The following is a 14,194-nucleotide window of genomic DNA, read 5'->3' on the forward strand; positions in this document are numbered from 1 at the left end:
AGACATCTTCACATGCAAAGGCTCTTCTCCTGAGTCATCCGACACACTCAGATCTCTGGTCAAAGTCAGTCAAATGGGGACATGAAGATGGTTCTACTACATCATCCAACTGCATTTAAAACAACAGACTTAAAAATCCTTCCTCTGAAATCCTGGCTGTGTGCATGAACTCAAAGTCAAACGCTGAAGCGAAAACAACGTCCTGTCTGTGTCACACGGAGATGTTCACCAGGAAAAAGGAGAAAACAAAAAGAGGAGATTTTCTTACCAACCTAAACAGTGAAATGAATCTCCACCTTACGGACCTCACGGGCAAACGTTTGTCTTTCATCAGACCCTCAACCATTTTATGTCACTGAGTGAGGGGGCACCAGTAAAGCTGCGCTGTCTACAGTTCCAGCGGCAGAAGCCTCTGCAGTAGACAGCTCTGGTGCCAGGCTCTCTCCGGGGATGGGGAAGGTCGTCATCCTGTGTGCTTCTTATGTTCACGTTGAGCAGCCTGCCATACAGCTGGCTCTCTGCAAGGCTTTCACCAGCTCAACCGGCCCAGTCAAAATCTTAAACCGCTGAAAGAGTCACTTCATTTAACATAACCAGTGCGGTCAACTAATTATTCAACAACAAAGGTTCTTTTAAAATACAGATGGATAAATACTGAAACGAGGGGGGCGGGGTAAAGAGGTGGCTGAGCTGTTGTCAAATATTTCCACAGAGTCTGTTCTCCCAGTGGTTTTGCACTTTGCCTGATGGAACACTGACAGCATGTGTCACACTTCAGAAGAAGGAGGTCTTGGCATTTTTGCACAGGATCTTTTTGAAGGCCTTGCGAAAGTCCTTGTTGAAGATGGTGTAGATGAGAGGGTTAAGGGAGCTGTTGCAGTAACCGATCCAGAAGAAAAACGTGAACAGACTGTCGGGCACTTTGCACGCCTCGGGACAAATGGCCTGAAGGCTGTAGGAGAAAAAGAAAGGGAACCAACAGATCACGAACACCCCGATGACGACGGCCAGAACGAAGGTGAAGCGCTTCTCTCGACTGATCAGGGCCTTACGTCTCGTGTTGGGTGTCCCCACCGGCTTGGCGTTTGGAGATGCCAGCTGGGCGCCCTTTGAGGTGGCGATCATTTCCCTGTATCTCTGCACTAGCGACGGTGTGTCGTTACCTCTCGAAGCGGTTTCCACATTCCTGGACGTCGTACTGAATCCGCGCCCACCTGGCGTGTCCACGTCGGACCCGGAGCTTGACGTGTCGTCATTGTTATTGTCCCTTGGCTTTTCTGATCTTATGCTCTGCTGTTCACCCCGCCCGGGTTTGGAGTGGAGCCCGCCCCGAGGGGTATGAGACATCTCAGAGCCGTGCTGAGAGGGGCCCACCGAATGACGGCTCTTTCTGTTCGTCTGCGCTTGATCCCGAGCCCCCTGCGGAGTGGCGGCCGCTCCGTCTTTCCTGGGCTCGCCGGGGGGGCAGCGTGTGTGCCGCTTGGCGATCTGATAGATGCGTATGTAAACCAGGATCATGATGAGACAGGGGGCAAAGAAGGAGCCGACAGTGGAGTAGAGGATGTACCAGCTTTCGTCGTTGAGTTTGCAGTGCGGTCTGTCCTTGTCCTCGGCCACGTCTGGGCTTTTGTTCATGGAAAGCAACGGAGGGAAAGAGATAATGGCAGCAATAAGCCACACCACCACGATGGCGCCTTTAATGCGCCGAGGCGTTCGCTGAGAGCTGTATTTCACGGGTCGAGAGATGGACAGGTAGCGGTCCAAGCTGATGGCACACAAGTGGACGATGGAAGAGGTGCAGAAAAACACATCCAGTGCCAGATAGATCTCACACCATATGGAGCAAAAGTACCAGTATCCCATCAGCTCATTGGCCAGGGAGAACGGGATGATGAGAGTAGCCACCAGGATGTCAGCGGCCGCCAGCGACACCAGGAACAGGTTCTGTGGCCCCCGCAGAGAGCGACTGGTCAAAACAGCGATGATGACCAGGATGTTGCCGAAGATGGTGAAGAGCATCATGACAGTGATAACGGTGGCGAAGGCGGCCGTCGCCTCAGGCGAGTACGGTGAACTTTGGTTGGAGGGCTTTTCTCCGGCACTTAGGTTTTCACCGCCCGCTACTACTCCTGACAAACCAACGAGATCTGGAGCTGCTGGCATAGTTCAAGTACAGCACCAGCACACGCAGGAGGAGAGGGAGTGTCCTGATTCTCTTTTGATGAAGCAGTATGTAACAGGTCAGCTGTTTCAGTATGCGCTAGCTTAATCCCTCAAGAAACACTCCGTCCTCTATCACAGTGAGATAAATAAAAAAACTTGTCAGGTCCAAGCAAGGCATTCTGCGGGACTCCTGAAGTCTTCCAATTATGTATTTAAAACCTTCAGGCGCACATCAAATCAAAATCCTTTGGATTTAAGGAATAAGGTTATTTATAGATCAGAGATTCTCTGAACTTTGGCGTGTTATTCGATATTAAGAATTATTTCCAGAGCCATGCAAATCCCACAGCTGCTTTGTGCTCTCCGCGGAACGTTTCAAATAATTGTTTGTTTGGATTTTTTTTTTTTTTTTTAGAAAGAAAAGAACATAGCAGACATCCATGAATCAAAGTAACTGCTCAAACTGAAATAAGTCAAACTGTCGTGAAGGGCTTTTTAACTGGAAACCTAATAGTCCGCGCACAAAACCCTCACGCAACATTTACAAGCAGAGCTAATTCTGACTTTTTTTTTTTATTTCTATTTGCAATTTGAAAAATAGTTCGGAGTTTCCACAGACAATTCAAAAAGGCTCCTCTGAGCACACGAGTCGAAGCAGTGTCACGAAAATGTGGAAGACCCTTAATCCTTGATATTGTTCCCCATACAAACCTTCTCATGTAATGACGCGGAGTCTGTCAGCAGATTTCTGTTATTTTCAACAGGGAATTAACAAGACGTTTGGTGTTAAAAACCTTGTCAATTAGGTTCCATAGAAGAAACAGAACGGCTCGCGTATCCAATTAAAGCTGGTTTGGTATGAAAGCAGATTTCACGCTGCTACCGTTTTGATGTGAGTGTCTTTAATAAAAATTATTTAGTCGACAGGATGCCAAGAACAGTCTAGAATATCATACTACATCCTTCGAAGACATTTCTGAATTGTGAGCCAAGTTTCCTCCATCGGCGTTTCATGGCTTTGCCAAGAACACGGACCTGACTTTCGGTGCAGTTTCCAAGCTTATCTGTAAATTTAGAGTTATCCGGCTCCGGCTTCGCACACCCAACCGGCGGACTGCTCTGGTTCTTTTTAATAACGACGCATCTTCACTGTCTACACCTCGCTGTGATGTCAGGTCAAGCGTCACAGTGCGACTACTCCTCACCTCCGAGCAATGACCTAAAACCGAGGAAGTTTAAGTCCGGATACCAGTAATTTTTCTTACTTCATGAAAATCATCAACCCTTAATTGTAAGAAGTTCATTACTCCGTACTACAAGTACAATCAAAATATTGCACCAGCAGCAGCGTGCCACGAGAGTACCTTCATATGTTCCACAGATAATACTCAGACCGCTGTACGCGCGAGTCGTTCCTTTTCGTTTCTTTTGGAAAAGGAAAAAATACGGGATATTTCAGCATTCATCTACACAGCAATAACCTTCGTTTTAAAGTCTTTTACCCAAACACTGGTTTATAGTGGGTTTTTTTCTGTTCCACACTTCGCCATCACATCTGTTTGCAAAGAGCAGTCACTTGATTCGAACTTACTGGAGGAACAGGGTAGGATCATACTTCTGTTCTCCGATCAAGCAGTAAGGCACTGACCGTGGGAAAGAAAACAAATTTCATGTGGGAACAAATGGACTTTCGGATACTAGCAACAAAATCAAATCATCGGGACATCACGTATACCCACAGTAAAACCTCGTTGCGATACAAGACCAGCGAAATATACACAGATACGACTTCAGGTCTAATCAACGCGCGACCTCTAGTGGTCAGAGAACCTTCCGGCACCATAGCAGAGACTACGGTATCGGTAACCCCTAGCTAATTAAGCCAAGATGAGAGGAGCGATTCCAATTAGCACCACTGAAGCTCTAACGGGTCGAAGGCGGTGCCATTTCCCGGACCTTTCCTTCTTCTTTTTCAGCCTTTGCTTTCTCTTCATGTCTTGTCTCATTTGCAGCGCAAACCGCCGCCTGCTCCCTTTCATCTACAGAGCCAACATGTACCGTTATCCTGAGCTGAACTCAATACTGAGAATATCACATGAAGTCAAATTATTCTTGACAGAGACACCCATGTGTCTGACAAGTTTTTCTGCTGTACCTGCCACATAAATGGGTTCTGTGACCATTTCTACCTGAGGCGTTATCTGCATGTTCTTCATGGATTTACTCATGTATATGTGATCAAGTGCTTGCAAGTTCTGCGTCTCTCTGGTTAGATCCTGTAGGCCTATGCAGGCCGGGCAACGCCATGGGTGCAACCAGTCGTCCTTGTCTAACCAACGTTATGTAAAGTTCATAATGATCATGACATTGTCATTATTTCAACATTTGGTAAAATCTATATTTATGCCATTCAAATGGGCTGTTCTCCACCTATGGACTGACAGTAGTGCAAAGAGCTTAAAGGGCCAAACCAGCCTCATCACATCCACAGCAGCTCCTTACTTCTCTTCCAATTACAAACACCAGACTTGTGCTAAAACCCGAGTCCACTCCTGCTGATAATGTTTTTCCTGTGAACAGGGCAGTCAGCGACATTAACACTGGAAGGGCGTCCTCTCAGTTCTCCAGACTGTGATGGTCATGGAGAACTCACCCGTAGCTCTAGGTGAAGTTTAGGGGTGGTGAAGATCTGTTCCTGAGTCCTGTCAGCTAAACTAAAAGTAAATGTGCCTCACTGACCCAGGCTCAGCCTGACAGATGACTGAGGCAGGAGATGCCCTCATCATCAACGAATACCGCTGTTCGTTTAGGTGGCGAAGTAGCTACTGAGCTAATTTAAGGATTTCTCGTAGCCAAATTGCTCCACTTGTACGATAAAAATACAAATAATGAAAACAAATCAAGGAAATTGACAAGCTTAACTACATGGTGTTATCAAATTAAGATCCCCCTAAAATTGTGTTCCCTTAAATTGGGGCAACCATGTGACTAGCTAGGCCTATGACCACTTGACAGTAACGTGATCAGTGATACAGATTATTCAAAAGGGGATCAGAAGAGTATTCATTTATTTCCTTAATGGATTTGAGACAATGAAAGCAAGAATCGTGAAGTAGTGCAAGTCACTGAAATCAAACAGGTGGTAAAACCCGATTACAGAAGCAGAGACAGTCTCCATATTAATCAGTCTTAGTAACATTTCTGATGTGAGTAGTGTCATGTCCCCGAGCTCTCTGGTGCTTCCCGTTTCTATCCTTTCCCACATGTTTCATGTGTTGCAGTTTTTGGTGTCCTGAGTCCATATACAGTGACTTGTTCAAAGTACCTGTTAAGAAAAAAAAAAATAAATAAATAAAAAATCATGATTTATTAAAGACTGCATGGTCCAATGGCAGACGATAAGAGACTTAATAAAAAAAAAAAAAATACTACAATTCTCACCACATCGATATAGTCTCCTCAGCCGTTCTACATCTAGTTCACTCAAATGAGTCCGCTGGCCAATGTGAGCTGGTTTTCTTTTGGGCACAATAGTAGGCTGATAGTCAGAAGAGAAGTAATATCTGAGACAGCGGATAAGAGAAAATTAAACTTCAGAATGATTAGAATGAAATTAAAGATTACGATGAACATTGAAGAACATATTCCACAGAGTGAAATATATCCCCAAATGCAGCAGGGCCTTACTTTCCATAGTGCATGATGGAATCCAAATCATAAGGCAGGTTTAGTGTGTCCCCGTTTTTCACCAAAAAGTTATTTTCTTTCCCTGTGGCAAATTCACCAGTGTTACAACTCAGTGTTTATACGGTCTTGTGTTTCTGTAGACTGGTCCTGTGTGTGTGCGTAATATATACACACACACACACACACACACACACACACAGTTTAAGCTGGGTCAAGATAAATGAGAAGCATAGGTGATGGATGAATGGGTGTGGTGCAGAGAGGGGTGGTGGAGGGTACCGTTGATGACGCTGTCCCAGTGCACAGTGATGTAGTCGTCGCGGTCCGTGCGTGTATGCTCGTGGTGAAGCCCTAAAGCATGCAACAGCTCATGACACAGATTGCCTACGGAACAGGACTGGGCGAAGTAGACAGACTGGGCGTGTCCCTGAAAGCCCACATAGGACGCACAGCTGCAGCACAGGGGAAGACAAAGAGGGCACTCAGGACAGCAGTCATGCATCACTGAGAGTTTGGTTAAGCCTAAACTGCAGAACAAATACGTGTTTATTTGATAGTGCCCATATAAAGCAGCTGGTTCTGATTAGGTGACTGGCCTGTGAGGATCTGCGCTCACCCTCGTCCAGGAATTATCCACAGGTAATCGCTCTCTGAGGTGCGTCTATGAAACTTAATGCAGGTGCGCTCAGATATCATTTTAAAAGCCTCAAGTATTTCATTAGTTCGGTGACCTGTTGGGGAACAAAAATAACCCCAAAAACGAGTGTCTCATTTATACACTATCCCATTAAGACCAGTGGTCAGAAGTCAAAGCTGATATTGACATTCAATTTGTTCATGTGATAGTTGGACAGGTTCAGCAGGAGCTCACTGACGTAGATCATCAGAGATCAGGTAAGGGACGGGGACATGGTGGCCTTTCTTTTTCCACAAAGTTTTCACCGCGTTTCTGTCCTCCTGCAAGTGCAAGGCCACAGAATGTTTAGAGAAATGAGAGACTTTCTGAAGGAGTTACACCACTGGCTAGCAATCAGACTTAAAACAAAAAAGGAAAGAAGCAGACTTCACTCACAGGCACTAAAATATCCCCCTCTTGGGCAGCCACGTCAGGGTCAAATTCTGTTTGAAATAAGAAAAGGGAGATCGAGGATGTGCTTGAGTTGCCAAATATATGCTGTTGTCAAAATGTACGCAAACTTCACAGTGGTCATGTCTCTGGTCACACTGGAAACGCCCACATTTTACCTTCTAGCGTCTCACCGCTGGGCTTCATGAAAGGTGGCAGTTTGACGTGTTTTCTTCCATCTGGACCCAGAGACACTAAAGATAATACCTGATACTCAAGCACATCGGATATTAATTTGTCCGAAAGACCGTAATTAATATGAAAGTTTTAACCAGTTGTTTCTCTTGTGTTGATCTTGGGAAATCAAAGAGTGCCTGTACCTTTGCAGGGAGTGGTGCAATTCTTCGGTTGCTCCTTCAACGGAACTTCCTCAGCTGAAATTCAGAAACAGGGAAACAGGGTCAAAACTGCATCAGAACCTCCTTAGGTGGTACAGGTCAGTTTTGCACATTTAAACGTTTGTAAGTATATCCAGCTAAGACCCAAATGAAACATTTACTGTATTTAGTTCTAATTCGTTATTAATCATGCAATATCATTCTCCAACGGGTTATACCGGTGCTAATCCACGCGACGATAATAAGGAACCGCAGCATCCTCCAATGTGCTCATAAATAGCGAAGGGATCTATACGAAAAGACAAAAATTAAAAACGTTCAAACGAAGAACGCGACTAATCTAACGCCGTGATCTGGATTACCAGGTTAGGCGGTCGTTTTTATCACGGCCTGCCCCCTGTTTGTGGTTGGCAAATAAAACTAATTTATTCATTCCAGAATCTGACCAGGTAATTGAATAACAATGTCTCGTTTGCCTGATGTCACGGGGAGGGGGGGCGCTAATGTGAGATTAGAAACGTAAAGTTCGTGTTACGACAGTTGTTGGATTGTGATTATTAATGCTGTTTTTTCTCTGTCTGACTGTGTGTGTGTCATATCCTACTGCCTCGTTCCAATGAAAACAACTTTTGGTTCTACACGACAGTGAACTAGTGCAATGGCTTGGCATGCTTAGCGGAACCTTGGAGAATAGAATCACTAGCCTCCACCGGAACTTTCATTCGGTAGGACATAGTGAAGAAAACGTGAGCACCAAAGTTGATACTCGGTCGATGTTGGACAAATTTGATCAAACCGCTGTTTTCCACGACGGTAAATGAGTAGATTATATTATAACTAGTACAAGTAGAAAATCTCGGAACATCCAGTTTAGTCTGAACATACTGCAGGAAGTTTCTTCGCCGCATTGCACTTTAGCTTTACTTAGCTAGCCTACCTAGAGTAACGACCTGGAGTAGAGTCACACAGTTCGGTTAATTGGTACCGGTGAACATTCGACCGCTCAAACAGTTGCTTGTGTCAGATTTCGGAACAAATAATAAAACAAATAATTTAACGCGGTAATCTCTCATTCATCTTCATCCTTTGATGCAAGACCGTCCATTATGACACGGTGGGCTAGAGCCAACAATGTGCACAAACACAAACCTGGAGATGCAACACCCTGGAGCCAGCTGCGGGCGCGTGGCAGTGGCAGGGGGAATGGGTCGGGTTCCGAATCAGGTGGCGGCGGACCCGCGAGCTCTGCCCGCAGGCCGTCGCGAGATAGAGCCTCACAGGCGATGCGACACACTCAACCGGGACCAAAAGGCAAGAAAAGCAACACGAAAAAGAGAGATTTTAACAGTGAAGACGTGAACGGATTTATTGAATACTTAAAGCAGACCGGACAGCCGCTGCCTGGAGGAGCGCCTGGCGCGGAGGGGGAATTGAGAGAGGACGTCGCCACCGCACTGAAAAAAGACAAGAGGAGAGAAGACAGGCGAGTGAAGAGACAGAAAAGCAAGAAGGACAACATGGTGAGGGGAGGATTTAAAATACGTGAAAGGCTGTATGTGTTTATGTCCTGCCGTATGTGTTTATGTGGCCTTCATATGTTTGCTGCTGGTGTTGTATTGTAGGGCAGGAGGGAGTGGCCTCTGCTTGGATCCCTAATCTGTTCTTTCTCCTTTGCCTGTCCAGGTGTGTTTTCACTGCAGGAAGCCGGGCCATGGACTCGCCGACTGCCCGGACGCAGACGGCGACGAGGAGATGGGAAGAGGAATCTGCTACCGCTGCGGCTCCACGGAACACGAGATCCAGAGGTGTCGCGCCAAAGTTGACCCCGCCCTTGGTACGACCCCGTGTCCACTCTAATCCAGACCGACACTGTGTGAACCTCTCTCCTGAAGTGAAATCACATCCTGTTTGTTGCTTAAGTGTAAACTGCTCTGTCTGCAGGCGACTACCCCTACGCCAAGTGTTTCATCTGTGGGCAAACGGGCCATCTCTCCAAATCCTGCCCTGATAATCCCAAAGGACTGTATGCTGCAGGTATGGCCCGGAAACCCCCAGGAGTCTGTGTGTGACCCGCTCTGTCTGAGGAGTCTGTGTGTGTGACCCGCTCTGTCTGAGGAGTTTGTGTGTGTGACCCGCTCTGTCTGAGGAGTTTGTGTGTGTGACCCGCTCTGTCTGAGGAGTGTGTGTGTGTGACCCGCTCTGTCTGAGGAGTTTGTGTGTGTGACCCGCTCTGTCTGAGGAGTTTGTGTGTGTGACCCGATCTGTCTGAGGAGTTTGTGTGTGTGACCCGCTCTGTCTGAGGAGTTTGTGTGTGTGACCCGCTCTGTCTGAGGAGTGTGTGTGTGTGACCCGCTCTGTCTGAGGAGTGTGTGTGTGTGACCCGCTCTGTCTGAGGAGTGTGTGTGTGTGTGTGACCCAATCTGTATGCTGTGATGCTTTGAAAATGTTTTGAGCTGGTGATACGGTATGTCTTGACCGTGCCCAAAATATAAAACCAGGATGTTTGAGGATTTGGTGCTTCCTGGTCACCTTTTCTGGGTCTAGTACAGACACAGAGAGAGCAACAGAGTACAGCGTGATGAATCACTGTTGTTTTGGGGAATTTGGCTGAAGAATCCCGTTAGCGGGGTCTTACCATCCTTGGGTAACATTGCTTCTGTGATGGTTATGGTTTGTGAACAGCTGTAAACTGATTCGAGGTTCTTTTCTGCAGGAGGTTGCTGTCGAGTGTGTGGTTCTGTGGAGCATTTTCAGAAAGACTGCCCAGAGCACCAGACAAGCAGTGAGTCGCAGAGATCGAAACCTCTCCATCAGCACGCGCCCCTCTGACCCCTGATCCCACAGCTCCACCCACTCTGAACACCTGAATTATTAACACCTAATATGTTTGCATGGTTATGGTGAAGCTCTGTATAATTATGTGTCTATCATGCCATAGACAGACTTTCCCATTGACTTCATTTTAGAAATACAGGTATTTAGAGGTACTGAGGTCACTGCTTTGTCTTATTAAGTTCTGAAAGTTATTTCATTTCTCCAACAGCCAGCTCTGTCACCGTCAGCCGTCTGTCCAACAGAATGAGCGCTGACCACGAAGACATCCACGTTCCCGTGAGGAAGATCCAGCCGAAGCAGGCCAAAGTGGTTCTGTTCTGACTCGCAACTGAACGCCAGTGGTTCTGTTCTGACTGGCAGCTGAGCACCAGTGGTTCTGTTCTGACTGGCAGCTGAGCACCAGTGGTTCTGTTCTGACTGGCAGCTGAGCGCGGGCATTGGCTCAGGACTGCTTTAGTCTTCACTCTGAGCTTGTGATAAAAATGAGATGTTTTGTTACACTGGCTTTTTGTCAGACTCTTTATAAACGGACGGGAGTGCAGACAGACGCAGTGCGTGCCTGTCCAGACTGAACACAGACTGAACACACACACACACAGCCAATACAGACTGAACACACACACGGCCAATGCAGGCTGAACACAGACACACGGCCAATGCAGACTGAAGTTGCTTCATTCATCAGTGTGTGCAGACAGAGTGTCTCTTTCCCAGGGGTCAGTGTGGCTGGCCGTAGCTCTGTTTAGATTTTCTGTGTCTAAAGACTGAACTGGTAAGAAATGATTGACATGGAATGGAGAAAATGTTTTATTTTTAAAATGGTATTAAACACAGAACTACTAAATGAACAGTCCTGTTTACATGGTAAATCCTACATCTGCTGTCTAAGTGTTAAGTCTGAAATATTTACAGAGGTGAAGGTTGGCAGTCCTCCTCTGACAAGTCTTCCAGTGAACCGTATAACTGTCAGAGTTTAAAATCATGAGCCGCATGCGTAGAGGTGGTAATTTCTCCGGTCAGAAGGCTGTGGTGAGTAAGTGTTGCTCCAGGAAAGCGATGCAGGAGGAGGCTGTGTCCTCCATGGACCTGGACAAACCTGCCAGGTTCCCCGCGACGTACGGCAACACTCCAGACGTTACCTGGGTGTAGTAACACACCTACGAAAGGACAGAAATATTAATCTGCACATGAACCAAAACAAGCCAGAGAGAGTGAGTACAGAAGAGTGAGGACGGATGAGTGCGGAGCTGAGTGTGGAATTTTGGGAAGTCTACAGCGGCGTCAGATGAACACTCCTGAGCGTGTAGCATGGCATGACGTTTAACATGTAATATCAAACCTTTTCACTCCTTTTCAACACCGGAACGCCATCCCCTCTGAGGGGACGGTGCACAGAGAGGAGTTCTGCCTAATGAAGGCTCACTGGTCAATATCAGGCGACTGGTCTTATTGGTATGTCATATTAATCCATGTCTTTACTTGGCATTACCTCGCAGGCTGTGGGACCTGATCTGTGAATGAGAAATCCTGCACAGTTAGCCTCGCTCCGTACACGGTCCTTCACAGGCAGCACGGTTTCCACGGTAACTGATCGAAGCGCTATCACAAAGGGGTCTCTGAATGGGGGAGAAAATCTGCATTAGTCTACACGTGAACAAAAGGCAATATTCACAGCAGTTCTAACCGAGTCTCTTAGAGACCGCGTGTTTTTAAGGTCATGATCACTTTATGAAATTGTCCCTCATTGAAATATAGAGAGATGCTTAAACAGAAGTTAAACAGCCGGACACACACTGAAAACACAAACACTGGAAACACACACACTGTAAATACACACACTCTACACACACACACACAACCCTAAACACACGCACACTGTAAACACACACACTCTAACCCAGACGTACCCATCCTTGCATGGTTGTCGTTTGGACAGTAGGAGAACAAAGTCGTGGCTCTGAGCTCCGCTGATGGGGGAGCACTTAATGTGATACACTGTCTCCTCCTCATTACCCCGCTCCACCTCCTCACAACTCCTGCAGGCAGGAAACACACCCAACTCTCTTTAGGGGAGTCATACAGACAAAAACTGAACATCAAATATATCGTTCCAGTCATATGTCCGTCACTGGGGACACGATATACTCTGGCCGCAACGCATTGCTCACATATTGATTAGTCTCTACAAAGACAAGGTCTGGCCCAGAACCGGCGCCATAAGCCACATACAGGTAGTGTTTGTCCCAGAGAGGCCGCAAGGTGAGGTCTGAGAGCAGGGAGTAGGCGTGGCTGGCAGGTATCTGCACCTTCATTTCTACCTTCATACACAACAGGTTGGCATCTTCATGGACAAACACTCCACCCTACAACACAGAGACAGTCGTGTCACAACTCACAGAGCACAGTCCTCTCCACTGTCCTCACAATGCATGTCTTTGTCAATCAGCATCAGTGAACATCCACCAGTACCTTACTGCTAATGCTACTGGCCTCCCAGCCTTGTCTGCCGGCCAAAACAGTGAGTCCTGCTACGTTGTTGTAACCCAAGTACGCCTGAAGAGGGCAGAAAAGAGACAGCAATGACTCAGCCGTCGGCATTCAGAGTGAAAAACAACCGTTCCCACTGATGAATTCATCGACACCCACCAGACTTTGACTGATCTTGTGCTTTTGGGTTTAATTTTTACCTGATTACTTTTGTCCCAAGGCACAGAGAGAGATCCCTCCTCTCGAGAATATAAGATATGTTTTCTGAGAGCAAAAAAAGAGAAGTGTGTTTACATACATACTCTAACAGTTACCTTAGAAATATTTGAGTAAAAATATGAATCTAATTAAAATGGTGTAAAGTATGTGCAGATTTTAAAACTATAAACGGTGTGTATAATGTATGGGATGGGTTTACAGTCAGAATAAATGGGCTGAAGAGAAGCTACTGTGTGTGGCTGATGGTCAGTGAAGGAGAAAAAGGGTCGAATACTTGGCCATGCGAATTCTCCTCCTCACAATGGCCGCAAAGTATCGTCTCTCTCCGGCCTGGAAGAACAAAGCCGTTTAGGAATGTCAGTCAAAGAATGATTCCCGACAAATCCCACTGTGTGTCATGCCTTTGACCGCGGTGAGATGCGTCAGTTCACCTGTGTGGTACATGTGATATCAGGGAAAGTGTGTGTGTGTGTGTGTGTGTGTCCCAACACACCTGTGTGGTAAATGTGATATCGGGGAAAGTGTGTGTGTGTCCCTCAGTGTTGGGCAGCTGGTAGATGAGAAAAGCACTGTTGATGTGTCTTGGTTTGGCCTGGTTCCACTCCTCACAGCTATAAGCCTCCACGCGCACACCCACCTCCACCCTGCAAGGAAAAGGCAAAAACAGACTGTCCTCAACACACTCTCTCAATATCTTCTCCATAGAGCCCTCTGTTCGTTCAGCGTGTTTTCAGAGAAGCGACCAGGGCAGAACAGAACCTTTTTTCATCAAGTTCCTTCAGCTTATTATACAACCGAATGACCTGATCAGTGGGCAGCAGACATGGTGCCCGTGGTCGTTCAGGCTTTGGTATGTTTGATCTGAGTGCAGTACCTGGTCTGAAAAGCATTATTGACCATTGCTTTGAGTACGAGTCTGTCGCCCACGGCCGACGGCCCTCTGAAGCTGAACATGTCCACGGCTCTGAGGGTTGGATGGGACCCACACAGGCGGCTGCGGTCAACAGAGAACAGGGGATTGCCACAAGTGTGAGCGGTCTGCAGAACCATCACCAAAAACCAAAGAAGATTTAAACAGCTCTACACTCATTGGCCGGTTTATTTAATGACCAGTCTTGCAGGCGCTGGGTGGGCTGGCCGTGAGTGGCTAACAGAGGTCAGCGGCTCCAGATACTTTTCGAACAAACATTAGAAAGGACAAGATGAGGGAGCTGAGCATGTGTGTGCCGGTCACTCTGCCCTCATCATGTCAGTCACTGTCCTACACGGTCCCACACGGAACAACAGGTCCAACATGTCAGTCACTGTCCTACACGGCCCCACACGGAACAACAGGTCC

At 46.9% G+C, this 14,194-nt stretch overlaps 4 protein-coding genes across 4 annotated transcripts in view; 1 reads left to right on the forward strand and 3 right to left on the reverse strand.

Annotated features, from left to right (window-relative positions):
* Positions 1-774: 774 nt before the first annotated feature.
* On the reverse strand, positions 775-2,163 carry LOC115807259 (alpha-2B adrenergic receptor). The gene has a single exon (XM_030768130.1). It carries the CDS (start codon positions 2,161-2,163, stop codon positions 775-777), a length of 1,389 nt encoding a protein of 462 aa, XP_030623990.1.
* A 3,179-nt stretch (positions 2,164-5,342) lies between these two features.
* Positions 5,343-8,048, reverse strand: LOC115807260 (low choriolytic enzyme). Its single transcript, XM_030768131.1, has 10 exons — positions 7,997-8,048; positions 7,297-7,350; positions 7,096-7,155; positions 6,923-6,969; positions 6,726-6,807; positions 6,467-6,581; positions 6,130-6,302; positions 5,851-5,932; positions 5,605-5,726; positions 5,343-5,488 (listed from the first exon to the last, which is right to left on the reverse strand). The coding sequence occupies exons 1-10, from the start codon at positions 8,046-8,048 to the stop codon at positions 5,343-5,345; spliced, it is 933 nt and encodes a 310-aa protein (XP_030623991.1).
* Positions 8,049-8,067: 19 nt separating this feature from the next.
* On the forward strand, positions 8,068-10,757 carry zcchc9 (zinc finger, CCHC domain containing 9). Its single transcript, XM_030767267.1, has 5 exons — positions 8,068-8,834; positions 8,998-9,148; positions 9,256-9,348; positions 10,028-10,096; positions 10,358-10,757. Exons 1-5 carry the CDS (start codon positions 8,421-8,423, stop codon positions 10,468-10,470), a joined length of 840 nt encoding a protein of 279 aa, XP_030623127.1. The 5' UTR covers positions 8,068-8,420; the 3' UTR covers positions 10,471-10,757.
* Positions 10,758-10,952: 195 nt separating this feature from the next.
* acot12 (acyl-CoA thioesterase 12) overlaps positions 10,953-14,194 on the reverse strand; it is a gene marked incomplete at its 5' end in the record, with an annotated part of 9,572 nt that continues 6,330 nt past the window's right edge. Inside the window, 9 exons of the mRNA XM_030768132.1 lie at positions 10,953-11,306; positions 11,639-11,765; positions 12,057-12,185; positions 12,379-12,512; positions 12,619-12,702; positions 12,837-12,900; positions 13,130-13,185; positions 13,349-13,499; positions 13,730-13,849. Coding sequence (XP_030623992.1) covers positions 11,166-11,306; positions 11,639-11,765; positions 12,057-12,185; positions 12,379-12,512; positions 12,619-12,702; positions 12,837-12,900; positions 13,130-13,185; positions 13,349-13,499; positions 13,730-13,849 — 1,006 coding nt within the window. The remainder of the gene's footprint in view (positions 11,307-11,638; positions 11,766-12,056; positions 12,186-12,378; positions 12,513-12,618; positions 12,703-12,836; positions 12,901-13,129; positions 13,186-13,348; positions 13,500-13,729; positions 13,850-14,194) is intronic.

The sequence above is a fragment of the Chanos chanos genome, chromosome 3, assembly GCF_902362185.1.
Source record: "Chanos chanos chromosome 3, fChaCha1.1, whole genome shotgun sequence".
NCBI lineage: Eukaryota > Metazoa > Chordata > Actinopteri > Gonorynchiformes > Chanidae > Chanos > Chanos chanos.